The sequence below is a fragment of the Nelumbo lutea genome, chromosome 2 (assembly GCF_056320005.1).
Source record: "Nelumbo lutea isolate HS-2025 chromosome 2, American lotus-T2T, whole genome shotgun sequence".
NCBI lineage: Eukaryota > Viridiplantae > Streptophyta > Magnoliopsida > Proteales > Nelumbonaceae > Nelumbo > Nelumbo lutea.
In genome coordinates this window covers 5,458,624-5,485,197 of record NC_142685.1, presented here as the reverse complement: position 1 = coordinate 5,485,197, position 26,574 = coordinate 5,458,624, and the positions used below count along the sequence as shown (strand labels likewise).

At 42.5% G+C, this 26,574-nt stretch overlaps 3 protein-coding genes across 5 annotated transcripts; 2 read left to right on the top strand and 1 right to left on the bottom strand.

Annotated features, from left to right (window-relative positions):
- The first annotated feature begins 1,718 nt into the window (after positions 1-1,718).
- Positions 1,719-4,934, top strand: LOC148868252 (glutathione S-transferase L3-like). 2 transcript variants are annotated; one of them, XM_088968758.1, is made up of 10 exons: positions 1,719-1,961; positions 2,108-2,182; positions 2,340-2,400; positions 2,544-2,630; positions 2,864-2,962; positions 3,072-3,174; positions 3,268-3,344; positions 3,628-3,735; positions 4,428-4,508; positions 4,638-4,934. In XM_088968758.1, exons 1-10 carry the CDS (start codon positions 1,852-1,854, stop codon positions 4,647-4,649), a joined length of 813 nt encoding a protein of 270 aa, XP_088824884.1. In that variant the 5' UTR covers positions 1,719-1,851; the 3' UTR covers positions 4,650-4,934. The 2 variants fall into 2 exon arrangements, with proteins under 2 accessions (XP_088824884.1, XP_088824885.1); XM_088968759.1 differs by having other exon boundaries at positions 1,745-1,961; positions 2,553-2,630.
- Positions 4,935-5,219: 285 nt separating this feature from the next.
- LOC148868251 (uncharacterized) lies at positions 5,220-7,449 on the top strand. Its single transcript, XM_088968757.1, has 3 exons — positions 5,220-6,355; positions 6,525-7,067; positions 7,222-7,449. Exons 1-3 carry the CDS (start codon positions 5,366-5,368, stop codon positions 7,321-7,323), a joined length of 1,635 nt encoding a protein of 544 aa, XP_088824883.1. The 5' UTR covers positions 5,220-5,365; the 3' UTR covers positions 7,324-7,449.
- Positions 7,373-25,491, bottom strand: LOC148868250 (uncharacterized). 2 transcript variants are annotated; one of them, XM_088968760.1, is made up of 3 exons: positions 25,093-25,491; positions 8,354-8,842; positions 7,373-7,743 (listed from the first exon to the last, which is right to left on the bottom strand). In XM_088968760.1, the coding sequence occupies exons 2-3, from the start codon at positions 8,604-8,606 to the stop codon at positions 7,559-7,561; spliced, it is 438 nt and encodes a 145-aa protein (XP_088824886.1). In that variant the 5' UTR covers positions 8,607-8,842; positions 25,093-25,491; the 3' UTR covers positions 7,373-7,558. The 2 variants fall into 2 exon arrangements, 1 of the variants encoding a protein (XP_088824886.1); XR_016107027.1 differs by lacking the exons at positions 7,373-7,743; positions 8,354-8,842 and adding an exon at positions 11,450-12,599 and having other exon boundaries at positions 25,093-25,353.
- Positions 25,492-26,574: the final 1,083 nt, after the last annotated feature.

Here is a 26,574-nt window from a genome sequence, read left to right as displayed (position 1 = left end):
AATTCATTAATTAGCTGTTAAGTGACATTTGAAAAGTAAAAAATGCCCTAATACATCTAATTCTCTTTATCAACCATCTAAACATTGACAATAAAATGAACAATCCGAAATTCTAGATTCTTCTAAACAGTTGCCAACTTTTTTGAAAAGAAGAGGCTAGGATTTGGGATGGTTCAATTTTTTGTCAACATTTGGATGGTTGATAAAGAAAACTAGATGGCATTCGAAGGGTACTTTTGACTTTTCAAATGTCACTTAACAGCTGATTAATGGAATGGTTAACGATAGGTACTGGATTGTCACATTTTAAAACTTTGGGTATTGGATTGTTGCATTTTAAAGCTGGGGGACCAAATTGCCACTCGAGGGTACTGATTGGGAATTTTCCCTACATTAAAATAGGCCTTAATTATACCCATTAAAAAGATGTATCAGTTATTCTAAAAGGTGACGTGGGTTGCATGATACATACTAATACATTACGATATTTTGAACCTTGAAGGCTTGAACTAGTAAATTTTGTGTTTTCAACCTATTGTTGACTTGGCCGGTTGAATGATCGCCTAATGACTCAACAACAATTTCAGTTTGAGTCAAGCTCTAACATGTAAGATCACAAAAATATTGATTTGGTCAATGACTTGCTTCTTTGGACGGTATTTATATTACTACCAAATGTGCACATGCAAAAATGTGGCACTTTTTGATGACAATAAATCAATGATGGTAATGGTGATGATGATGATAGTAATAATATGAGTCTATTTTTTTACAATTTTTTTTTTATATTTCTTTGTGTTTAAACATAATTTTTATTATCATACTTACCATTTGTTGTGTCTCAACCTAGAACATACCACACTACAACATATAGAAAGGGCATGGTGCATTTTGAGATGAGCCACATCTTTTTCAATCACACAAAACAATAGAACAATCCTTAAATTCCTTGTTTTTTTGTTGAAAAACAAGTCCCTTGCCTACATACTTAGAAGTAGACCTGTTCAATGTTTGGGTAGCTCGATGGCATGACCTGGCTTATCTTATAATAAGTCGGGCTTGGTCATAATTTTAGACCTGTGGGATCGAACTTGAACTTTATATGAGGGTTAAGCTCGGGTTCAAGACCTAGGCCTGATGGTTGGGCCAAGCTCGGGCTTAGGCCTGGATGTATTCTATTGATATATAAACAAGGCCTGACTTAAATCCGGTCTGGCGCAGCCCATGAATATATCTACTTAGAAACAACATGGCCACAATAAGATCTATTTAAAATGAAAATGAAAATTGCTATAAGAGGTGTGAGTGAGGACTAAATCTGCCATGTTGGACTCCAACATATGGTTCAGTTATTTTAATAAAATTTGATCACTTTATGGACAAATTGAGGTGGGTATGGCTTTTTGGATCCAACCCTTCAATTGGTCACAAGCGCCTCACTCGCACATCCTACCATACCATGCACTGGGAATATTTTCTGGACTTATTAATTATTATTCCCAATGTAAGGACGATGTGCCTGTGAGGCGGCCATTTGTGAGGAGTATATCCCGCTTCAAGTAGATAAGGTGCCATGCCATACGGCCCATACCTCGAGAATAAACAGTCCCACCATGATACCTGAAAAGCTGATAACGTAGCATAGAAATTGTGACCAATCACTTTTGTTTTTTTATGCCAATCTGACGGTTAATAAGCGACACCATAGCCATAATCGTGATAAAATAGTCATTGGTCATTTTTCAGTCTTCTGTCGCAGACGTCTTTACCCAAGAAGAAACGTCTGTTGCCACCGTACTACTACTACTACTGCCCGCATTCTAACCTCATTTCTTTTGATATTCATTATTCATGCCATCTCTTCTTCTTCTTCAATCTTCACTTGGAGGATTCTATACTCGTATCCCATTTCGTTTCTCCTCCGATGGAAGCAGAGCTCGTCTAGGAGCAATGGCTACTGGGTCATTTTTTTTAATATAAAATGAATCATTTATTTCTTTCTTTTCTGTTTTCCAGAGTTGGGGGGGGGGGGGGGTGGCTTTGATTCTGCATTATTCTTGTTGTTTCGGTTGATGGATTAATGTTCCCTGTTTTTTCCTTGTTACAGAAGCGCTCTGGAGGTTCTTCCCCCTCCTCTGGATTCTACCTCCTCTCCACCTCCTCTGTTCGATGGAAGGACGAGGTTGGTTGTATCTGAATTCATTCTTTTCTCTTTCTACCCTGGTTTCTCATTTCTTCAGTTTATTCTTGATTTTAATGTTTGTTTGAATATTGAAGGAGAAAAATTACCCTCTTTAGGTTCTTTCTTGATTTTCTGATGTTGGGTTTATTGCTTGAAGGCTGTATATATCTTACACATGCCCATATGCCCAGCGAGTATGGATTACTAGGAATTGCAAGGTTATTTCTCGGTTCTCCTCACCATTTGTTTTCTGTTGGTTCAATTTTCTGGGAGTCTCGATCTTCAATAAAATATTTAGCATAGTTCTCTGAGCTTTTCTCGTACAGTTTTACCTTTTCTATTATAACTTTTCGAGAAACAGGGATTGCAGGAGAAGATACAACTGATTCCTATTGATTTACAGAATAGGCCTGCTTGGTACAAGGAGAAGGTCTACCCAGCAAATAAGGTGACACGCTTTGAACCCAGACATGATAATGATATTACCAACATTTTCTAGACTTAAATAAGACAGTTGTTTCTCTCTTTCTGAAACCTCATTGATTCTTGACTTAGTTACATTACATGAAAATTTATAACTTAAAATCAGTGCGTTCATGGTGGTCTTGAAAACATGAATCCTTTAGATAACGAATAGGGTTAAGCTGAGAAATCTTTTTATATTTCCTGTATTTGTTGCAGGTGCCATCATTGGAACATAATAATGAAGTTAGAGGAGAGAGTCTCGACTTGATTAAATACATAGACAGTCACTTTGGAGGACCTCCACTTTTTACTAATGTAAGATTGAGATAACATATGTTGATACCATTTATGAAAACCCATTTCTATAGCTTCAAATTTTTAATAGAGGCTATGCTCAAATAAAAAAAAAAAAAAAAAACTGTAGGATCCAGCGAAGAAAGTGTTTGCTGAAGAGTTGCTGTCCTACACTGACACATTCAATAGAAGTGTGATAACTTCATTCAAGGAAGATATAGGAAAAGAAGTTGGTGAGACTTAAATTTACAGCCTTTTGAGCTCTGATCTTTCAATAAATCAGGATGCATATGACCTTAGGCTAATGTACTAGAAATCTGTATCAGAAACTGCACTTGATTACATAGAAACTGCTCTTTCCAAATGCAAAGATGGGCCTTTCTTTCTTGGACAGCTCAGTTTGGTAAGTGGATATTCCATACATGTCTCCCTTTTTCCATGTTTTCATATTCTTTTTTTTCCGGACACTGCTAATCATAGTTTGATTATAAGCATTAATAAACCAATATCTCCATACCCATCTTATGAAACATTGTATGGATTTTTATATTGCTTTAAACTGGGTAAAAAAGTTCTGCTATTGATCCCCCCCCCAAAAAAAAAACTGGGTAAAAAATGTAGAACTTAATTTGATTCTCTTGTTTTGTGTTGAACTCTGATTTGCAACTGAACATGTCTAACTTCAGGTGGACATAGCCTATGCTCCATTTATTGAAAGATTTCAGCCCTTCTTGTTGGAAGTAAAGAAGTATGACATCACATCAGGAAGGCCTAAACTAGCAGCGTGGATAGAGGTGAAAATTTCTTCTTCGAGTTAGTTTGATTCATATTAACTGTCTTTTTGTTGTACAGTGGCAAATCACATTAAACAGGTCCACCAGTAAAGTTGGATTTTCAAGCTATTGATTTTACAAAATTTTCTTGCGTCTTGTTTAGTATGGCCCTATTTATCTTCTCTTGCAGTTTAGATCTACTAACTGCAGCTTTGGGATTAAAAAAATCTGGTTTTTAGTGCATTCTCATTTTCATTGTCCGTAACCTCGCTCAACCATTTTGTTGGCTCTGTCCACTCTTGCCATTCTATCCAATCAAGAGCTACAATCTCTGTTCATCATGTTCTCAAATCATTGTTCACTACCTAAAACCACATTTATTCCAGCTTATTCCCCCTTCTTATCTGATTATTTGATGTGCATCAGTGCTATGAATGTAGCTGCACATTATTAAACCATCTCAGTACCCTTTATTTTATAAAATTATCTCCTTTTCTTTTCTCTTTCCCACTGTATGCACTGAAACTTCCCTGGGGAATTTAGCACTCGATCTTGGAATATAGAATTTGGCATTTGGATTGTAGAGTTATTTCTTTGGACAAGATTGCATGCATTCTGGTTTATTAGGAATATGGGGGACCAAATGTTGGTAAAAGTTAAAATATATGCATAGAAAAAGGGTTTGAATTTATGACTGTGGATTGTGGTTGTAGGAGATGAATAAGATTGATGCTTACACACAAACCCAGCGTGATCCGCAGGAGCTCATTGAAATTTACAAGAAACGATTCCTGGTATTCTTTTTTTCTGCTCAGTGCCCACTCGTATGAATTAAAATTTTTACACCACTGTCCATTGTAAAATCCCCAAAACAGAAAAGGGCTATTGAGGTTGGCTGACCTTTATGTAATTTTTTCTTGCAGGCCCATCTCTGAAAATTATAATGGATTACTTCAAACAATATCTTGTCGATCTTCTTGATGTTTCAGAGTTTGTTAGCTACATTTGTATGTGGTGATATTGATTCAGGGGCATCTGATCCATCTGTCTTCACATGGAAAAGATACTAAAATCAGTAACACATGTGATGGTTCTCCTACATCGATTGGTTCCTCCATATGTTGAACTCCTAACTTCCTTTCTGAATCCTTCTGAGAACAGCATTTATGGGACTAATTAATTTTCAACCTTGTCACCCTTGCTCACTTGGGTGTTCAAAACTCCAAAGTGTTATATGAATTGGCATGTTTTTACATTAATTACATTTAAAAAATGGGTAGCAACATGTATAAAATGTTTTGCTACGGCTTTGAAATCAAACACATATTCACGTCCACCTACTAATTGACCTCAAAAATTGGGACGCCACATGGTGCATGCTTAGCCCTCAAGAGGCTAAGTCTACATGTGAAAATTTCCTACAGCATAGTCAAGGAGCTACAAATGCTTCCACAAAAAGGTTTTCTGGGAGAAATACCCGGTGTAGGATAGGAGAGAGACTAGCCTTGAAGATAGATCATTCTAAAACAGACTCCAAAAGTAGAGTTAAGCAATCTCTCTCTCTCTCTCTCTCTCTCTCTCTCAAGCTGAACAACAATGTTTTTTTACCTTATGCTTATCTCTGTGTTTCCCTGTTTCATTCAATGCTCATATGGGTGCAAACACAAGCGGCGGCAAAAATAACCACAACAGGAAACCTGAAGACTATGATAATAAGAAACTAGAAACTTGGGAAGAAATGAAAGAAGCACAGCAACGGACATTGTCATCAAGCTTTGGCGGTTCTCGAAACCTCATCACCTTGACATTCTTCGTCATCTCCATGCTCTACATTCTTTACTCCTCCAATTTCCTCCTTGCAAATGAACCTCGAGAATGTTCCACTTCCGCCTTTGCTCTTTCTACGGAAGAACATCTTGTAGCGGTTTCCAACTCTTCTTCCACCACGACCAGTGAACAAGAAGAAGAAGAAGAAGAAGAAAAAGAACCGATACAAGAGAAGGAGGCCCCACGAATCGAAATGCCTCCGAAATCCCACTTTTTCGATACGGAGCTGAAACACATTGTGTTTGGCATAGCAGCATCGTCGAATCTGTGGGAGAAGAGAAAGCAGTACATAAAACAGTGGTGGAGGCCAAGGGAGACCAGAGGAGTTGTGTGGATGGACAAGCCAGTGAGGATCAGGAAGAATGAGGGGTTGCCGGAGATACGAATATCCAGCAACACGACAAAGATGCCATATACGAATCGACAAGGTAGAAGGGAAGCGCTAAGGATATCGAGAGTGGTATCAGAGACAGCGAGGCTGGGGCTCAAAGATGTGAGGTGGTTCGTCATGGGTGATGACGATACAGTGTTTGTGGTGGATAACGTGGTGCGGGTACTCGCCAAATATGATCATCGCCAGTTTTTTTATATTGGGAGCTCGTCGGAGAGCCATGTTCAGAACATATTCTTCTCCTATTCAATGGCATATGGGGGCGGTGGGTTTGCTATCAGCTATCCCTTGGCCAAGGCTTTGGAGAAGATGCAGGATCGGTGCCTCCAGAGGTATCCAGGTCTGTATGGCAGTGATGACAGGATACAAGCTTGCATGGCTGAGCTGGGGGTACCCCTCACCAGAGAAGCAGGGTTCCATCAGGTAAAAAACCAACGCACCAGAACTATTGATTACTAGAATATAGCTAGGGCGGCTTTTGAATCATGAATCGTTCTTTCTTTCCCATTAAGCACTACTGTAATAGGCTCTAGCATCCATCCATCCATCTGGGCTTATACGTATACTGCTTATTTCATGCATGCACTTGCAGTATGATGTGTATGGAAATCTCTTGGGCCTCTTGGGTGCACACCCCGTCTCTCCGCTAGTGTCGTTGCATCATCTGGACGTGGTGGATCCGATATTCCCCCGCATGAGCAGAGAAAAGGCTCTCCAACACCTCTTTCAATCTATCAAATATGACTCGGCAAGTATAATGCAACAATCTATCTGCTATGACAAGAAGCGATATTGGTCAATCACTGTATCGTGGGGCTTCGTGGTCCAAATCCTGAGGGGCACCATTTCACCCAGAGAGCTAGAAATGCCAAGCAGGACATTCCTCAACTGGTACAAAAGGGCTGATTACACTGCCTATGCATTCAACACCAGGCCTGTGACCAAGCACCCTTGCCAAAAGGCCTTCGTTTTCTACATGAGCAGTGTTCGTTATGATCGAGCCAAGAAGCAAACTGTGTCTACCTACTCCCGCAGCAGAGAGAGACAACCTTATTGCCGATGGAAAATGGCTTCCCCAGCTGCAATCGAGTCCATTGTCGTCCTCAAGAGGCCAGACAACCTTCGCTGGCGGAAGGTAATAATTAATTAACTAAGCTCTTCCTCAAGTAATTATTATTCTGTTAACCACCTCCACCTGCAACCACATCTATAGACTGTAGTCTATAGGTGATGGGAGGTGTATTTCTCTGCATTTTGGTTATTAACTAGATATCTTTTTTCCTGTGCAGTCACCGAGGAGGGATTGTTGTAGGATTCTGCCATCGAAGAAGAGTTCCACAATGCACATATCCGTGGGCAACTGCAAAGGTGGTGAAGTAACTGAATCGTAGCACTAGTTTTTGATTCATTAATCTGTATTTTTTGGGGGGAGTGAATTCATGAAGGTAAAATCAGTTTCTGTTCACATTACTATAACTTCTAATTGATATAATACAGCATCGTACTCTTTCTTGGTAGTGCTCTAGACTCCAATATAACAAATATGTAACTAAACAAAATATCAAAATCTCTCTAACTGGTAACAAATTCAGAAATATGTCCAACCCCGAAGAAAACACAACTCAATTACTTTTTTACCGACTGACCAAGTGTATCGGCTTCTTTGTGAGCCTTCAGCTCCTCTGAAACAAAATACTCCTTTGGAGTAGTCAGTGGTGAAGCATTTGCATTATTGGCTTGAGTATCATTTGAAGGCTGCAATGTGATACGATTTACCGCAACGATATTTCCATCCTTAATCACCACGTTAACTGTTGTTCAATAAAGAAATAGTGATTATTAATAGAAAGCAAAGCTTTAACTGGGAATTTAAGCAGGGAACTGAGAAATTTAACTAGAGGTATTCAGTGGAAGGAAGAAAAACCACTTAACGGGTAGGTGAAATACAAGCAGAATGGAGGATTATTAGACCATTTACTAGAAAAAATATTAAACTATTCCCATTTGATGGTTTCTTGGAAAGAGCAAGATGAGATGGCCCATTTTCAATTTTTATCCCAAGAAACTGAAGTTTTCATACTTAACTCAGCCAAGCCGAAACATAGAATCAAGAATTAAGGATATAATTATAAGCATGTTGGCAAGAAAGAGAACAGAGAATTGGACTATGAAAGAAACAATAGTTCATAAAGAAAGAACAAAAAGAACAAAAGAGATCAGTGGCACAGTCTCTCTCTCTCTCTTTGATATTTCTTTCACTCTAGCTATGAGACTTACCGGCCGATTGAACGGAGAAGACGAGACAAGGGGGAAACAAAGAACTCTCGGACCCACCCCTCAAAAGAAAGTCGAAGGAGAAAGAAAGAAAAGAACAGATGAAGCAAAAGAGAAATTTGGTTCTTGAGATCTTTAAAAACGTACCTGGATGAGAGAACCACCATAGTATCAAGATGCAAAGTAACACAATCACAGGAATGATATGGACCCACTTCCCCGACGATCGGTTACGTGGAGTGTTATCCTTCCTATCTACATCTTCGCTTGGAGCAAGGACTGGGAGATCATCGACAGCAGTAATCCTCTCTCGAGGAGATTGCCTCAGTTGCGGCAGTGGTATATTGATGACGAACTCATCAGTAGCTCGAGATGATGAACCTCCTGCTAACCTCTGCATATCGAACAAGATTTTGGGAAAGAATTATACAGGTGCGAAAACACAATCAGGAGTGAGTGATGAAGGAGAGAAAATGCTCGTTAGAGAATTTGGATCTGAGAATTTTGCACTGAGTTCTGGACCGAATCTGTATCACCATTGGAAGCCATGGTGTCTTGGATCTGATACCAAGTTGAAGAAATAAGTAATGGTCGACTGAATTCAAAATGAAAGGGTTGTCATGGCAGGCCGAACCCCTGTGTATTTATAATGTTAGTAATTGTGATTACAACAGAACTCTTGAGAGTTTGAGATAAAATACATCACAAGAAGAAAAGAAGATAGAAAGATAAGAAGCAGCAGAGATAAGGAGATTAGGATTACGAGAGGAGAGAGAGGCAGATCAGATCCAAACTCTCTAACAGGCATTTTTTTTCCTTATATCACTCCTGATTTTGTTTTCGCACTTGTATTGTTCTTTCCGAAAATCTTGTTCAATATGCAGAGGCTAGCAGGTTCATCATCTCGAGCTACCGATGAGTTCGTCATCAATATACCACTGCCGCAACTGAGGCAATCTCCTCGAGAGAGGATTACTGCTGTCGATGATCTCCCAGTCTTTGCTCCAAGCATCAGATCCAAATTCTCTAACGAGCATTTTCTCTCCTTCTTCGCTCACTCTTGATTGTGTTTTCGCACCTGTATAATTCTTTCCCAAAATCTTGTTCGATATGCAGAGGTTAGCAGGAGGTTCATCATCTCGAGCTACTGATGAGTTCGTCATCAATATACCACTGCCGCAACTGAGGCAATCTCCTCCAGAGAGGATTACTGCTGTCGATGATCTCCCAGTCTTTGCTCCAAGCGCAGATATCGTGTTTGGTTGATTGTTTCATAACAGTTTTTTTGGCGCCAATGAGTGAAAATATTTCTGGGAGAAGAAACCCCCACCCACTTTTCCTGTAGCAAAAGTTAACGTTCTTGTATGACTGTGAATGGGTGACAACAGGCATACCGGCCCATGGACCATATGGCCCATTACAGAGGCCTACGATTTTGTCCATTCGGAACCCAGCTATGGTGTCAGCAGCATCCAAATTGTGTTGCTTGAGATATATCTTAATTAAGAAAAGGGACCATAGCCGGAATCCAAATTGATGATTCCCAAATCCCAAGAAGTTGATATAATAATGCTCTGATTAACTTTTAAGGCCCCGTTTGGTTTGCAGGAATAGGAGATTGGAATCGGAATCAGAATGGGCTATCTTAATTGCAACTGTTTATTTGGGCGGAATCGGAATTCCATTCCCATTCTTGCCGGAATGGCCAACCGCATTCCCCCATTTGAGAGAATGGCCATTCCCTGCCCCTCCCTTGGGAATGAAATCTCATTCCTGCTGATTCTAATTCCCATTCCCATTTCTGTCTGAACCAACAGACTATGGGAATAAATCATTCCGATTCTGATTGTGAACCAAATGGACCCTAAGTTTTAACCAACTAACTCCTTTGAAAATCATCTTTACTTTAGTTCTCTACTGCATCCAATTAGAATTTGCCATGCCACTGGGTCAGTCGGAAACTTCACTGAATCAGCGCCTCCACGGAGACTAGATGTGCAACTGTGCAAGTGGGGCAGGTTGGGACGGTTTTAAATCAAGCCAGGCCCAACCCTAAGAATTGGGCTTGAGGCCTGAGTCCAGACTGAGCCTAACGTCAAATTTGATCTGTCCAGTCTAGGCCCTACCCAAACTGAAATTGGACATATTCACGTTGGGCTCAGACCTGTGCCAGACTCAAGTTTGTCAGTTGCGTATAGATGGGCCTATTAGATACAATGCACTGAAAGGTTGTATGAATATTTTGTATACATGCATGTATGCATTTGCATATATATATATATATATAGATGTGTGTAAGTATGTAATGTTATGTATATAGGAAAATTGGACTTGGGCTTGGACGACCTAAAGATCAGGACCGGGCTCAACCTAAAAAAATGGGAAACCAGGGGTTTTGGGCTCAAGCCTAGACAGTTGGTCCGAGATCGAACTGCCCGCCCAAGTTGCACCACAAGCGGAATCCACAGCCTTCTGAATCTAGGCCGAGGTCCTAATAGAATTTAGCAAGCTCAGGATAAATCTCATATTTTTGAGAAAGTAAAAAACAAAATAAAGATCATATAAATGTGTGGTGGATGAGTTGATGGGTCATATCCTGACATCCAACATTAAGGATTAGGGTTACTTGAGTTGAGGATGAACCTACATAATCCATTCCATTGTTGAATAACTTTTAAAAGAAAAGGTACCAGGCAAGCAACGTTTTATGATTATTTCTCACCAAAACAGCAGACAAGCGATGATGCCACTTGCCAGTGGATGATTCCATTACATCGTGGTGAGTGGTGACATCTCTAGCCTAATACAACGTACATGGAATGGAAGGTATGCTTTTTTACTCTCGAGACTCAAGCATTCTAATAGTTTATTTGTTAGAATAATCTCCTAGCTTAAGCTAGGAAACTAAGTACATATAGTGCATGGTGGACTTAAGTTCCATAGACACTCATCTGATAAAAGCTACACAATAACAAAATCAACAAATTATAACTTTTAAAAGCAACTAAACTTGATCATCATTGTGACTGTACGAGGGCCACATTCGAATTGCTAGCCCTTGGCACCTTCAAATGGTATAAATGGGAAGGGTGAGTCAGTTTTGGTATTTTCAACAACAAAGCAGTGATTATTATTATTATTATTATTATTATTATTATTATTATTATTATTATTATTATTATTATTGTTTATTTAGGAGCATTAACTATTAAGAAAGTCTTAGATATGAAACATGACGAGGAATGGTGTGAAAGTGGATATCAGTATCTATTTATTTTTCTCAAAGCTATCAATTCAGACTGTTTGTAAACGGTGCCTTTGAACAGAAGCAGCCACTTTCAAGGATTCCTACTGTCTCCTCCTCTAGCTTTGCCTTTTATCAGAAGAGAATCTGATCTAAAGAGACCTCTCGTGCACGCTATAAATGGACAATTTACCCCACCATGTATATTGGGATAACCAAAGTAGCCATGTTAGGATTCTCCATGAACACCCAAGCCACCATCATCCTAGTCATCTTTGCCCTCTCTGTAATCGTTTCTCCTTTGGCTGACGGGGTTCAACCGGCCAACCCTATGTCCCATGCATCGCAAGCCAATTGCACTTACTCCGTCGTGATTGAGACAACATGTGCACCATCTGCCGACACCAAAGATGTCGTTGGTGTTAGATTCGGCGACTTTGCTGGTAATCTCGTCGTCGTGAAGCATCTGAAGAACCCCAAATCACTGAATGCTCCCAAAGAAGGCGCAAGGAAGCAAGGAGGCACGTACCGTGCGTTCGAACGATGTGCGGTGGACGTGTTCGACACAAATGGGCCGTGCATGAGTCGAAGTGTGTGCTCGCTCTACCTCAAGCAGTTTGGAGCAGATAGATGGAGACCCGGTTGGGTGAAGGTTCTTCATCGACGAGATGATGATCGCCTCTCGCTAGCTTCTTACCTTTTCTACTTCAGGACATTTGTTCCTGAAAACGTTTGGTTTGGGTTTGATTACTGTAACTCCCACCAAGGATTTCTGCCAAAGGTCCCAACTCTTGGTGGGGAAGCCTAGTTGGAGGCTTTTCCTTTTCTCTGCTTCAACTTTCAGGATGTAACGAAAGGTTTAAAGGGCAGTAATATCACTTGCAGGATTCCCACGTACCCTTCAACCAAAACAGCACAAATCTGTTACTTTGGATGCCTACTCGGCTACTCTCCTTTGTTTAAACGATTAACATTGGTTGCTTCCCCTATGCCAGCCCAGGAGAGAGTCGACAGACCCTGGTTCAAATATCAAAACTCTTGAAATAGCAATATATTAACGTTCTACAGTAAATTCCAGCCTCTGGTTCAGCCCACTTGTCATACTCTGATGCCTGAGCCTCCTCCATTTACCATATGCAAATACAATGCCTGTAAACATTCTTGCAAGTAAAACCTGTCGATAAAAAACTGGAGCTCGGAACTGTAACCCACAAGTTGTTCCCACATCTCTACCCCACGGGACATTGCAGTTGTGCATTAGGAATATTCCAATACAGGGCGGTGGTGTTCCGTGGGTATAGATGTGGAAACATTTTGTGGGTAGCAGATCCGGAGTGTCAAAACTGTGCATAACTTTGGGAAGATTGTAGAAGTATAAGAAGTATTTACTTGCAAATAAGTTGTGAACCATATGAATTTGAACACTGTAGCTTAAGGAGCTTGTTTAAACAATGGAGACAAAAACTACCGGGCACTGTCTCCTATCCTTAAACACTCGTTGTTTTCATGGCCGATTTGCTCCACTATAATCATTGACCATTCAAAGCTTCACCTTCCCTTGATCCCCAAAAATGTGAAGCACAAAACACAATATCAACTGGTGAGTATCCTCGTACATATTGCTTTGAATTAAATCATATACATGTTTTTTTCCTTTTTTTGGTGGTAAGCACAATTATCTTAAAATCAACCCTTTCAGGACAGGGTTCACTGGTTGGAATCTGGTTCAACCAATCAGTACTAGTGCAGACTATGACCTAATGCCTACAATTTAGTGATTCCACTGCATCACATATTGAGAGATTCACTGTAAACAGTTCCCCCTAAAAAACATTCTTAGTGGTTAGAATCTGGTTCTACCGATCAGTACAAAGTGCAGACAATGACCTAATGCATACAATGAATGAATCCACTGCACCACATATTGAGACATTCATTGTATCTGAAACAGCTTCCCTGAAAAACATCCTTACCATGGTTCAGCCTAATATTCTTCATGGACTTGGAGCTGATTACTTGGATACTATTGACCTTCAACCTATACCTTCCATATTCAAGCATTAGGGGAGGGAGAAGTACTCCAAATGCAACTCATATGACAGATAGCTGCCCATCTTTCATTCTTTGGAAAGATTGAAGGAAAGAATGTGTTCTACTGGTTTCAAAACCAAGAGAACGACAGAAGCCTTCAAGAAAACTTAGTAGACAATAACAACATACCTAAAATCAATGTTTCAAAGGGTGCTGGAGGCATGTACCATGTGAACTGCTAAGAAAACACTGCCTCGTATGCTCTTACCTTTGGAGCTAGTTTATTATAATAAAAATGTCACAAGTATGGACAACCATTTTATTGTTTTCCCTGTTATATATTAACATGATAGAGAAGAAGAGGATGAAAACTCTCCAAAATTGTTTATTGTGATGTTATGATAAAATGATATAAATAGAAGTAGGGGCACTGTAACTTTGATTTCTTTTAATGCATTACATTCATTTGCTTATACTAATATTGTGCAACTTGTGTGAAATGTTAATTGAGAAATTTTGATTTGCAACTTTGCAAGCAAGGTTCAAAATTTCAGTACGATGCACCCTGTGTCAGGCATATCATATCGTATTGGGAGTTCTCTGATACCCCAGATAGGGGGTGTTTTGGATTTTGACCACTTACAGGGGGTATGCATGCCTAAAATCAACCCCCTGAAACAATTTTGAAAAAAAAAACTGAAAAAAAAAAGTTATTATGTATCAAATATGTTGATGGCTGCTGATACTTATATAATTATTGATGGTGATACTTCTAAATGTGATGGTTTTATTATTAGAAATTGCACATATGAATTCTCGTAGATTATCTATTTTTGTTGGATATTTACTACATTCTTTATTTTTTATCTTATTTTTAATTATTCATTAATTAAAAATCTATTCTTGAGAGGCTTATGGCTTTGTGTCCTGTTTATGCCTCACACCTTATGATGGTAGGATGCTTCACGCCACACCTTCGCATTTTAAAACATTGCCCAAAATATTTGTTTTCTGTTAACCCCTTGTTTATCCAGGCTAACAGCTATGCTATTTTCTTATCTTGGGATCCATCTAAAGGTTATTCTCAACTCAAAAGTCATCATTTTGGTTCCCCTTAGGATGTGCCTATATTTCCACAATCCCTCGTAGTTCCTTTTTATCCATCCAATAATGTATGAATCCCCTTTAACAAATATGCCTCTGAAATTTGGAGATTTTGCCATCTGTAGTCCTTATAGAACAGCCCAAATTTCTGCCCTACCTGAGTCACCATAACCAGCCCTGAGTAGATAGCTACACTTACACTTTGTCACCACAAAAGTCACATTCTAAGGGGGAGTGATATATAAGACAGATCAAAGGTTGGGCAAATTCTTGTTAAACAGATCAAGATTGGATGAAGTCCTTGTAGGCGCTTGGGTTCATGTATCTGCTTGTTAAATCAAGATTCTCCAGAGTTTCTTAAACCAGGCCTTTTTCTTCGATCAGCAATTAAACCAGGCCATTTTCCAAAACTACTTTTTCTTTCCAAGGAAATTCTCTACATTGTTGCATAGGATTGATACCTTTAGATGATATAATGACACCCCTCTGCCATACTGTTCCTATAGTAACTCTTCCAGGAATTGTAGCACAAATAACTATAGTCTTCTCCCTTGTTTAGGGACACAATGCTAACCAAGAAAGCTTACAAGATGATGCCAATTCATTCCATGATGGAGATTACATTAGTTATAGTTTAGAATCTGAACAGGAGATGGCCTACTGTTCACATAGAAAAGAAAGAGAACCAGTATTGCTTATCTTTCATACCAAATGTTTCATTGGTATTAAACATCTTAAATAGACCTCTCAAGGATTGGCACCTACCTGTTTTATCCACATCTTCAGATTTTTGACATGCAAGGAATAAAATGAACAATCCCAAAGGTTCTAATTTCTTGTAGATTCACCGAGTAATATCACACTTGAAACTTTATGTAGGAGCATGGCAAGATTTTTTCCATAATAAAGTAAATTCATTAAAACTAAAAAAAAAAAAAAAAAGAGCTACAATCTGTGGAAGTCTTGAAGGGATTTCACTGACAGTGCCAGGAAGGTAAAAAAAAAAAAAAAAAAAAAAAAAAAAAAAAAAAAAAAACATCAAATACAACCAGATCCACTCTCAAAACCATCTAAAAATATCTAATGTTGACTAAAATCAGATCCAAGTACAGATTTGCAGTTTGTCAGACTCAGATCAGACGAAATGGTTGGACCAGTTAACACACAACCCAGTCAGTTTTGTAAATACATTCTCTCTCGAGTTTTTGAAAACACGGAAGAACTGCTATTGATCCAGATGGTTTAGTAAAAATCAGATTTTCAATGACCACATGCACAACCTGATTGAAAGTTGATATACAGACCAATCGAGGCACATGCCACCTTGTGAATATTTTTATTCTTTATAACATTTACATGCATATTATATCTATTTTTATGTTAAAATGCAAATGAGGTGACTTGATCCTGAGTCACAAGTACGCAAAGAAAAGACAACAGTCATTGAGCTATTATTTTATATCATGGTTTTTAAAAACGAACCGGTGACCGAACCAGTCAGGGGTCCGGTTACTGGTTCGAACGGTCGGCCCATTCTGAAAAAAATAAAAAAATGGAAAACGGTCAAAACCGTTCGAACGGTTCAAATGGTTAACTGGCTGGTTCAGCGGTTTACTGACCAAAATCAATGGTTTTGGGGGAAAAAAGCAGTTTTGAGGGAAAACGGAACGGGTCAGGTGACTGGTTCCCAGTTTTTCCGGTCTGACCGTCCGGTCCAATTTGGTTTTGAAAACCATGTTTTATATATGCCTTTATTTTATAACTATGGATTTAAGCATGCTGCCACAGATCACTGGGTCAACCACCAGTGACCTAGTAACCAAAGCAGTTAATGTCCGGTCCGTCTGACAACATTGACCCTTTGGCTAAAATTTGAAATTCAGAATGAAATTGTTGGAATGTCCAATCCAATATCAATGAAACAGATATCTGGTATCGATGATCTATTAGAACAGTTGTCTTTCAAAGATATGTCTTTGCCTTTTTCCATATACCCCAACAGATCACAAATGGAATCATAGTCCATGCTAATTTTTGGCTTTTTTACTCCCAGAAATAGAAGTCCATAAAGAGAAATTTTCTGTTGGGACCCAAATACCTTCCCCGAACCCAACAAAGGGAGTGGAGCAGGCCACTACCCATCAGGGACAGAGCCTCAGGGACAGGCGACAGAGCCTCAGAATTAGTTACACAAAGAGAGGGTGATTCTGCCGACAGAAGATATTCCCTCCATGATACTTCCCAGAGTTAGTTATCCTGCCAATCAGAGGATATTCCCTCTATGATTACACCTGTAGGCCAGCTATATAAGGCCATACTCTTACAATGAAAAGAAGGAATGAATATCCCCTGTTTCTCTCTCACTGAATCCCTGTTTTTCCTACCTTCCCTTCTCTTCTTCCTCTCCACTTTCTGTTTCAGGAGGTTAAGCCACTCTCGAAGGGGCTTCCGAGGTGAGCGGTATTTCACCAAGTTGGTATCAGAGAAAGGTTGCACACCAGCTATGCCACAGACAAGATCCTCTACCATGGAAGATAGAGTCGACCAACTTGAGATTGGGTTCCACCAAGTACTGAACGAACTCAGGGATCTCAAGGTGGTCATCTCTAACCTCGCCTCCCAACAACAGTCCGGCGAGACCAATCAGCCAACAGGGGCCGACGCCTCTGTTTCCGGTAGCCAGGGAACTGGGGGTTACCCCGCCGGAAAGGTTACTAAAATCAATTTTCCAAACTATTCCGGTGTAGATCCCATTCCTTGGATCTTCAGAGCAGAGAGATTCTTCGAGTATCATGAAACCCCTACACACCAGCGTGTCGCCATCGCCTCCATTCACCTAGAAGGAGACGCTATTCTCTGGCTCCAGTGGTATCGACAAACCCATCCTCAGGTAACTTGGGCAGATTCGTGGATTACGACAAACTCCTCACTCGACTAAAACAGACTGGGACAGTAGCAGACTACCAGCTCGAGTTCAAAAGAATGGTGACCAGAGTACATGGATGGCCGGAGAAGGCCTTGGTTGGGTGTTTTGTGGGAGGTTTCAAAGAAGACATCCGCCTGGAAGTGAGAGCTCTTCGACCAGCGACAGTCATGGTGACGGTGGGTATGGCTCGCTTGCAAGAAGAGAAGATTGATAGCATGCGCAGGACCAGCAAGCCATCTTATCCGAATGTGAGGGCTCTCCAGCGGGCCGAACAGCAACCCCAGAAACAAGTTGGGGATTCTCAGAAGCCCATCTTGCCCAGGCCCATTGTGCCTTTCAAGCGCCTCTCGTGGGCTGTGATGCAGGCCCGGCGCGAGAAGGGCCTCTATTACAACTGTGATGATAAGTTTGGGCTGGGCCATAAGTGTTGGGTCCAACAAGTATTTCTCCTTCAAACAGAGGGAGAACCGGAGGGGACAGAACTAGAGCACGTCAAAGACTGTGAGCTGATATCAGGCGAACCAGAACCTGTTGGAGCCGAGATCTCCCTACATGCTCTCATGGGCCTCAACCCTCTTCAGTCCATGCAAGTAGAAGGAAGATTGGTTGGCCGATCTGTGATGGTTTTGATTGACAGTGGCTCTACTTTGAATTTCATCACTTGCCGTTTGACAAAGCAACTAGGTATGACTATACACCCTACTCCTCTCTTTTCAATCCATGTGGCTAATGGGAATCAGATGTTATGTGATGGTGTATGTAAGAAGGAAATGATCCTCATACAGGGCCATAATTTCGTGGTAGATCTCCACCCATTGGAATTCTCGGGGGCTGATATTATTTTAGAAATCCATTGGTTACGTGGCCTAGGTCCTGCACTATGTGATTGGACCAGAATGACAATAATGGACAGACCTGCCATTTGCAAGGGGTGCGGCCCCCTAATCCCTGAGGTGATACTTTAGCCTCTATAATACGGGCCTCCAAGGATACTGGACAGTCCTTGTTTATGCACTTAGGCATTCGGCCCACAGTTCCAATTTTAAACAATTAGGACTGTGACCAACCCACTGAAGCCCAACACCAAACCTTAAGATCGATCCTCGATAAGTTTGGTGACATATTCAAGGAACCAAACCAGTTACCTCCACCCCGGGCCCATGACCATCAGATGCCCCTCTTACCAGATTGAGAAGGCAGTAAAAGAGCTAATGGACAAGGGGCATATATAGACCAACACCAGCTCGTTTTCATCCCCAGTACTCCTAGTGAAGAAGAAGGATGGTAGTTGGCGGTTTTGCGTAGATTATCAGGCCCTGAATCAGATTACAGTGAAGGACAAGTTCCCAATACCCCTCATTGATGAACTGCTGGACGAGTTAGGGGAAGCACAAGTGTTCTCCAAACTGGACCTGTGGTCCGGGTATCATCAGATCTGGGTTCACCAGGCTGATATCCACAAGACAACCTTTATGACCCACGGTGGCCATTATGAGTTTCTGGTTATGCCATTTGGTCTTACCAACGCCCTCCACCTTCCGGGCCCTCATGAATGACGTCTTCATGCCTTTCCTAAGGCAATTTATTCTGGTATTTTTCGATGACATCTTGGTTTACAGCAAAGATTGGTTCACCCATATGAAACATCTGAAACTTACCCTCACAATTCTGAGAGAGCACCAGTTGCATGCCAAATTGACAAAGTGCTCCTTTGAACAAAGACAGATTCGGTACTTAGGCCATGTGGTTGCTGCAGGGCGGGTCATGGCAGACCCAGAAAAGATAGATGCCATCCAAAAATGGCCCAAGCCCACTACTGTAAAGGCTCTCAAGGGTTTTCTTGGGCTTACCAGTTATTATAGGCACTTCATTAAGGGGTATGGGCTTATGGCCGCCCCTCTAACACGCCTGTTAAAGAAGGATTCTCTTGGGTGGGCTGGTGATGCCCAACGGGCCTTTGAAGACTTGAAGACAGCAGTTTCTAGCCCTCCAGTCCTCACTCTTCAGGATTTCTTTCAGCCCTTTGAGATAGAGTGTGATGCATCGGGTGTCGGAGTGGGGGCCGTTCTGATGCAGAAGGGGCAACCCATTGCTTATTTCAGCAAGGCTCTCTCAGCAGCTCACCAAAATCAGTCCACCTATGTCAAGGAAATGATGGCCGTGGTAATGGCAGTACAGAAATGGCGTACATACCTATTGGGACGCCAATTTATCATAAGGACAGACCAACAAAGTTTGAAGTACATAGCAGAACAAAGGGTGCACACCCCGGAGCAGCAAAAATGGCTTAGTAAACTAATGGGATTCGACTACCACATCAAGTATAAACCTGGGCCTGCCAACAAAGTAGCTGATGCCTTATCACGGGTAGAAGAGCTGGCCCAACTAACCTGCTCTCAGCCCAGTTTTCCCTTATTTGAAGCTATACGGCAAGAAGCCAGATCTGATCCACAGCTGCAAGACATCAGGGAAAAGTGGAAACGTGACCCTTCTCAGGTTTCGGGTTACCAAATTGTGGGACCTGATCTTTTCTTCAAGGTTAGGTTTGTGGTTGCTCCAAATTCCACCCACAAAACTGAACTGCTACAGTTGTTTCATGATTCCGCGTTGGGAGGACATTCAAGGGTGCTACGGACCCTAAAAAGACTCAGCAGCCACTACCATTGGGTAGGAATGCGCAAGGATGTGTTGCACTATGTATCAGAATGCCCAACTTGCCAACAGCAGAAATACTCCTCACAGTCACCCGCGGGCCTTCTACAACCCCTCAAGATTCCAGAGCAAGTGTGGGAAGACCTCTCCACGGATTTCATCACGGGACTTCCTCGTTCTGCAGGAAAAGAGGTCATCATGGTAGTGGTTGACCGCCTCACCAAGTATAGCCATTTCTCTGCTTTGCCTAACCCTTACACTGCAGCAATGGTGGCCGACATTTTCATATGGGACGTGGCAAAACTGCATGGAATACCAAGATCCATTGTCTCGGACTGTGATCCTGCCTTCCTAAGTTCATTTTAGAAGGAGTACTTCAGATTGGAAGGAACCCGACTGCACCCATCCACCAGCTATCACCCGCAAATTGATGGACAGACTGAAGTCATTAATCGATGCCTAGAAGCCTACGTTAGATGCTTCATAGGGAAAAGCCTAGACAATGGGTCCACTGGCTTCCGTGGGCAGAATACTGGTACAACTCAACTTATCAGTCAGCTGCAGGGATGACACCCTTCAAGGCCCTATATGGCAGAGAACCCCCTCCCATATTACCCTATGAATATGGGTCGTCCAAGGTGGCAATAGTAGAGACTCGCCTACTAGAAAGAGACGAGATTCTTAGACTGCTCAAGGCCAATTTGACAAAGCCCCAGCAACGAATGAAGATCAGCTATGACTCTCACCACCGCCCATTAGAGTTTCAGGTGGGTGATTTTGTCTACCTTAAGCTCCAACCTTACCGCCAGGTCTCAGTGGTAAGACGGGCTTGGCACAAGCTAGCTCCCAGGTATTATGGGCCCTACAAGGTGCTGGAAAGAGTGGGCCCTGTTGCTTACAGATTGGACCTCCCTGCTACCTCGAAGATTCATCCGGTGTTTCACATCTCTCTTCTCAAGAATGTTGTGGGAAATCATACTCCTATCTCATCTAGCTTAACCCAATTCACTGAAGAAGGGGACATTTACACAAAGCCCATAAAAATTGTGGATTTCCGATGGGTTCGACGAGGTGGGCAGGTTGTACCAGAAGCCAAGGTAGAATGGGTCGGGATGCCCCCAGAAGACGCCACCTGGGAACCTTATCTAAGGCTGAATAAGAGGTTCCCAAACCTAGACCTTGAGGGCAAGGTCAATGCTAAGGAAGGAGGAATTATTGGGACCCAAATACCTTCCCCATACCCAACAAAGGGAGTGGAGCAGGCCACTACCCATCAGCAGTACTCAAGGAGGCAGAAAGGACAGGTGACAGAGCCTCAAGGACAGGCAACTGGTCTAACACTTTTGCCAAAAAGGCAGTCCAATGGGCTATTTACATCAAACAGCAATATCTTAACCATAGAAAGCGAAGGATGTGTCTAACCGAGAAAAAAATTAAGCAAAGATCTTAAAATTGACTATTTTTTTTACCCTAAGAAGCGAAAGGTTAAGACAGGCATAGTTAAACAAGAATGAGAAAAAGAATATTGAGAGATCAACACAATAAAGAAATATGTAAATTATCCGCATTCAAGTAAGAAAATGATTTGGAGTTATAAGCCAGTATTCGTCCATGAAGATAGGAATTGTAGGTTTCGATGCAATCATTCCCCGCCCCCCGGCTGAATTGGTTCCAATGGTAATTTATAATGAGGCAAAGTAGTTTTCTGGTTCAAAGCAGACACATAGAATAGTCATATGTATACAATCTAAAAACTCTTCTATCATATAAAAACAAACTTTGGTGAACAGAACAAAGTTGGATTATAGTGATCTTCGATTACAATTGATGAGGGCGGATTTGGCCCTCCAATGACATTATGACACCTGGCACCTCATGCCAACTAAGTGCAGCCCCTTGACAGCTAGACAGCTTGAGCTCGCTACAGGCAGCTCGCCACTAGGCAGCTCGCCACAGGCAGCTCACCCTCATGTAGCCTAGCACCTCAGAACAACTAGGTGACACCCGGGATCACTTTGGCAACAACTTGCCTTTGCTAAGTTGATGGGATCCCACCAGGTGCAACCTAGCCCTAGCACGAGCTGGTAGCCTAGCCCTGGTGCGACTTGACCCTAGCACGAGCTGGCAGCCTGGCCTTGGCGCGACTTGGCCCTGGCACGAGCTGGCAGCCTGGCCCTGGCGCGACCTGGCCCAGGCATCGACTTGGCGGCCTGACACAGGCACCAACCTGACAACCTCGAGGAACACACCACCGTACCCCGCATTTTACGGGATTGTGACTTGTAACAACTATATTAGTTCACCCACTCCCCGAGTCAGGCGGAAATAGGAAACCTTACCAGTTGGTGGCTTTATCCCCACCTAACACGAAAGTAGGTCCCATCACAACGGGAATCCAGAAACTGCTCCACCTAACCCACGAGGACTCCAGTATATAAAGACCTCACCCCCTAGGGGCAAAGGTATGCAAAAAAGAATGGGTAACCTCTGTTCTCTAGCTCTCTCATTCTCTAATATCATTCTTAGCTGGCTACTAAGTGTCGACTTAGCCATCGAAGTGACCTCGCCGGGTAAACACCCCCGGGTTCTCTGATCTAGTTCGTGCAGGTCCCTCAGTTTCCGTCATCTATAGAGATGAGTAGATCATCTCCAGCAAGAAGTAGCTGGTTCAGTTCCCGTCGCTATTGGTAGCCAGATCACCTCCTGCAGGGAGCAGCTGGGTCGCACTACGCTAGGGAGCTCCACTTCAGCCCCTGAGTCACAGGCCACTTGGGAGCAGACGGGCTGACTAGGTACTTAGCCAAAAAGTGATACGTGACCGGAACCGGTTACATCATTTGGCATCACCTGTGGGAAACGCTACAAAAGCTAAGTTCTCATCCTACAAAAAGCTAAGTTTTTATCTTACAAAAGCTAAGTCCTCACCTTTTTAGAAATTGAAGCTCTCGCTTCATAGCCCTAAGGCGCCCACCTAACGGCCTGGCACGACCTGGCATGGGCGCTGACCTGGCGACCTGGCCCAGGCGCAAACTGATGGATTGACAAAAGACTTCCTCACCCCCAGAAGACCAAAGGCCAAGCTAACAATTGACCTCGACACCTGCATAAGACCCAGTCACCTCTACGGCATGGGCAAAGTTCAGGAACGGACTATGAGTCGCTCCCAAAGCATAAGGGTTGTACTACTGCATAAGACCCATTCGCCTCTTCGGCATGGGCAAAGTTCAGGAGTGGACTACGAGTCGCTCCCCGAAGCCTAAGGGCCACACTGCTGCTTAAGACCCAGTCGCCTCTACGGCATGGGCAAAGTTCAGGAGTGGACTACGAGTCGCTCCCTTAAGCCTAAGGGCCACACCGTTGCTTAAGACCCAGTCGCCTCTACGGCATGGGCAAAGTTCAAGAGTGGACTACGAGTCGCTCCCTGAATCCTAAGGGCAACACTGTTGCTTAAGACACAGTCGCCTCTACGACATGGGCAACATTAATGCAGAAGACCAAGCCGCCTCGTCGGCATGGGCAAAGTCAAGGAGAGTGGACTACAAGTCGCTCCCAAAATCTAAGGGCTAAAGTACCGAACTGGCAGAGACCTCGGCGCCTCACGGGCAGCTCGCTTCCAAGCAGCTCCCAGAGTCTAAGAAACTGAATCAGCACCTACGAGCTCGTCGAACTATGGACCAAAAGGAGAAATCTACTCCCTTCGCCGAGTTACTTTCAGGTCGGGAGTGGGGGGCAAATGATGAGGGCGGATTTGGCCCTCCAATGACATTATGACACTTGGCACCTCATGCCAACTAAGTGCAGCCCCTTGACAACTAGACAGCTTGAGCTCGCCATAGGCAACTCACCCTCATGTAGCCTGGCACCTCAGAACAACTAGGTGACACCCGAGACCACTTTGGCAACAACTTGCCATTGCTAAGTTGATGGTGTCCCACCAGGCGCGACCTAGCCCTGGCATGAGCTGGCAGCTTGGCCTTGGCACGACCTGGCGGCCTGGCCCACGCACCAACCTGACAACCTCGAGGAACACACCATCGTACCCCGCATTTTACGAAATTGTGACTTGTAACAGCTATATTAGCTCACCCACTCCCCGAGTCAGGCGGAAATGGGCAACCTTACCAGTTGGTGGCTTTATCCCCACCTAACACGAAAGCAGGTCCCATCACAGTGGGAATCCAGGAACTGCTCCACCTAACCCACGAGGACTCCAGTATATAAGGACCTCACCCCCCAGGGGCAAAGATATGCGAAAAATGATGGGTAACATCTGCTCTCTAGCTCTCTCATTCTCTACTATCATTCTTAGCTCGCTACTAAGTGCTGACTTAGCCATCGGAGTGACCTCACTGGGTAAACACCCTCGGGTTCTCTGATCCAGTTGCTGGTAGTCGGATCACCTCGTGCAGGCAGCAGCCGGGTTTCACTACGCTAGGGGGCTCCCCTTCAGCCCCTGAGTCACAGGCCTCGGGAGCAGACGAGCTGACGAGGTACTTAGCCAAAAAGTGATACGTGACGGAACCGGTTACATCAACAATCATCTCATATAAACCATCCATGTGATAGATTATAGGCCTTACACTTATCAAAGTAGTGAATTGAAACGTTTTTTTATTAGCTTGATTTTTTTCCTTTTAAGATTTACATTTGTCTTCTTTATATCAATGTCATTTTTCTTGCCCTCTTTTTCCTGTTTCGGTTCCTTTATGATCTTTCATCAATGCAGAAAAGGAAAAGCAAGGAGGGGAAAATCAACGCCAGAAGCAGAAATGCATTTTGTCCAATATAGACGGCTAAAAAGTAAAATAAACAAAGAAAAGCGATCGAATATTGCTTTATGTAGATAACAAATAGATACTTTACTCCAATTAAGAGAGAATTTAAGATCTAAAACGAAAAAGCAAAGAGTATGAGTGAAATATAAGGAACCTTAGAGAGAGAAAAAACCCTAAGAAGGAGTAGCAGGAGAAGCTTCAGAACCTCCACTTTCGAGCCTGGGAAGTAACGAACTATAGTGCACAGGGTTATATAAAATGCAGAGGCCAGAGTGTGAGAGACCCTAACCAATCGTGTAAATCCCGCCCGACGGATGTTGAACTCCAGAGACTTAACGAAGATGAAGAAGGGGAGAGCAGCGAGCTTTGCCTTTTGCCTTTTTGTTGCTCTGGAGATGTCCGGTTTCTCAATCTCAAGCGCCGAAGAAGCTCTCCCGCCAAAACTGAAGGTAAAACGACTAACGAGAATTGAGCCCGGAATAAAATATACGTGGCGACTGGCGATAAACGCTTTTGTTCAGGTTCTACTGTCCTAGCTCCGTTTGTTTGCGGTGCAAATCTGAACCGAATATACGTGGCGATAAACGCTTTTGGTCTAGTTTTGGATCTAAAATAATTTGGTTTTGTGCGAGAATTCCTCGTCCAAACTGCCAATCGTATTAAATCAAATTATTAATAATATGCTTATTAATGTATATACATAAAATGCGGGGCCATTTAAGTTGATGGTTTAGTGATGATATTGCAGGAAAATTGCAATTACACGGTGGCAATCGAGACGACATGCACAAAGGGTGCGGAGACATCAAACGTGGTGAGCCTAAGATTTGGGGACATCCAATCCAACGACGTCCTTATCCGCCATCTGAACTCGAAGCACGTGAGAAGGGTGGACCCACTGTATCCGGCGGTCCTGGACGAGGTACCCAGAAAACCATTCGAAGCGTGCACGGTAGACGAGTTCCGAGTAACGGGCCCCTGCGTCCAGTCACCGATTTGCTATCTCTATCTCAAGTCTGTTGGGGGCGACAGTTGGCGACCAGGTCTTGCACAAGTCCGTGTGTCATCGGCTACACCATCACCTCTCTCCTCAGATTATTTCTACTTCCGTCGGTACCTCCCTAAGCACGTGTGGCATGGATTTGACACGTGCGACAAAGAAATTACCCCCTTTGGGATCAGATATCATAGGAAGGTGTTGGGTGTTGGTGAGAAGAAGCACGCTTGACTTCACACTCGACAGTTTCTTATACTTTCTTTATGATATTGATATGTAATTAATTACTCTCTTTATCATTCCAATAAATTTTGGCAACTTCTATGATGCCCGAAATATATCATACCAATCAGATCACGTGAATTTTTGAATTTTGATTGATTGATTACCAGTTTTTTTTATTATGTATGATACTTTTTTTGGTTTGTAGTTGGTTCATATTCTTCTGGGAGAATGACCAATCAGCCCAGATCAGAATTTTATAACCCAAAGCAGAAAGGAATGCATCTGATCGTGAATTAATGTCATATTTACGGATAAGATGTGGTTTATAAGGGGAGAGGGCTACTAATAGGGGGACTGGAACTCAGAATTCTGCATCGTATGTATCCCTATTTGTCCATATTTTTTTTAGGTCGT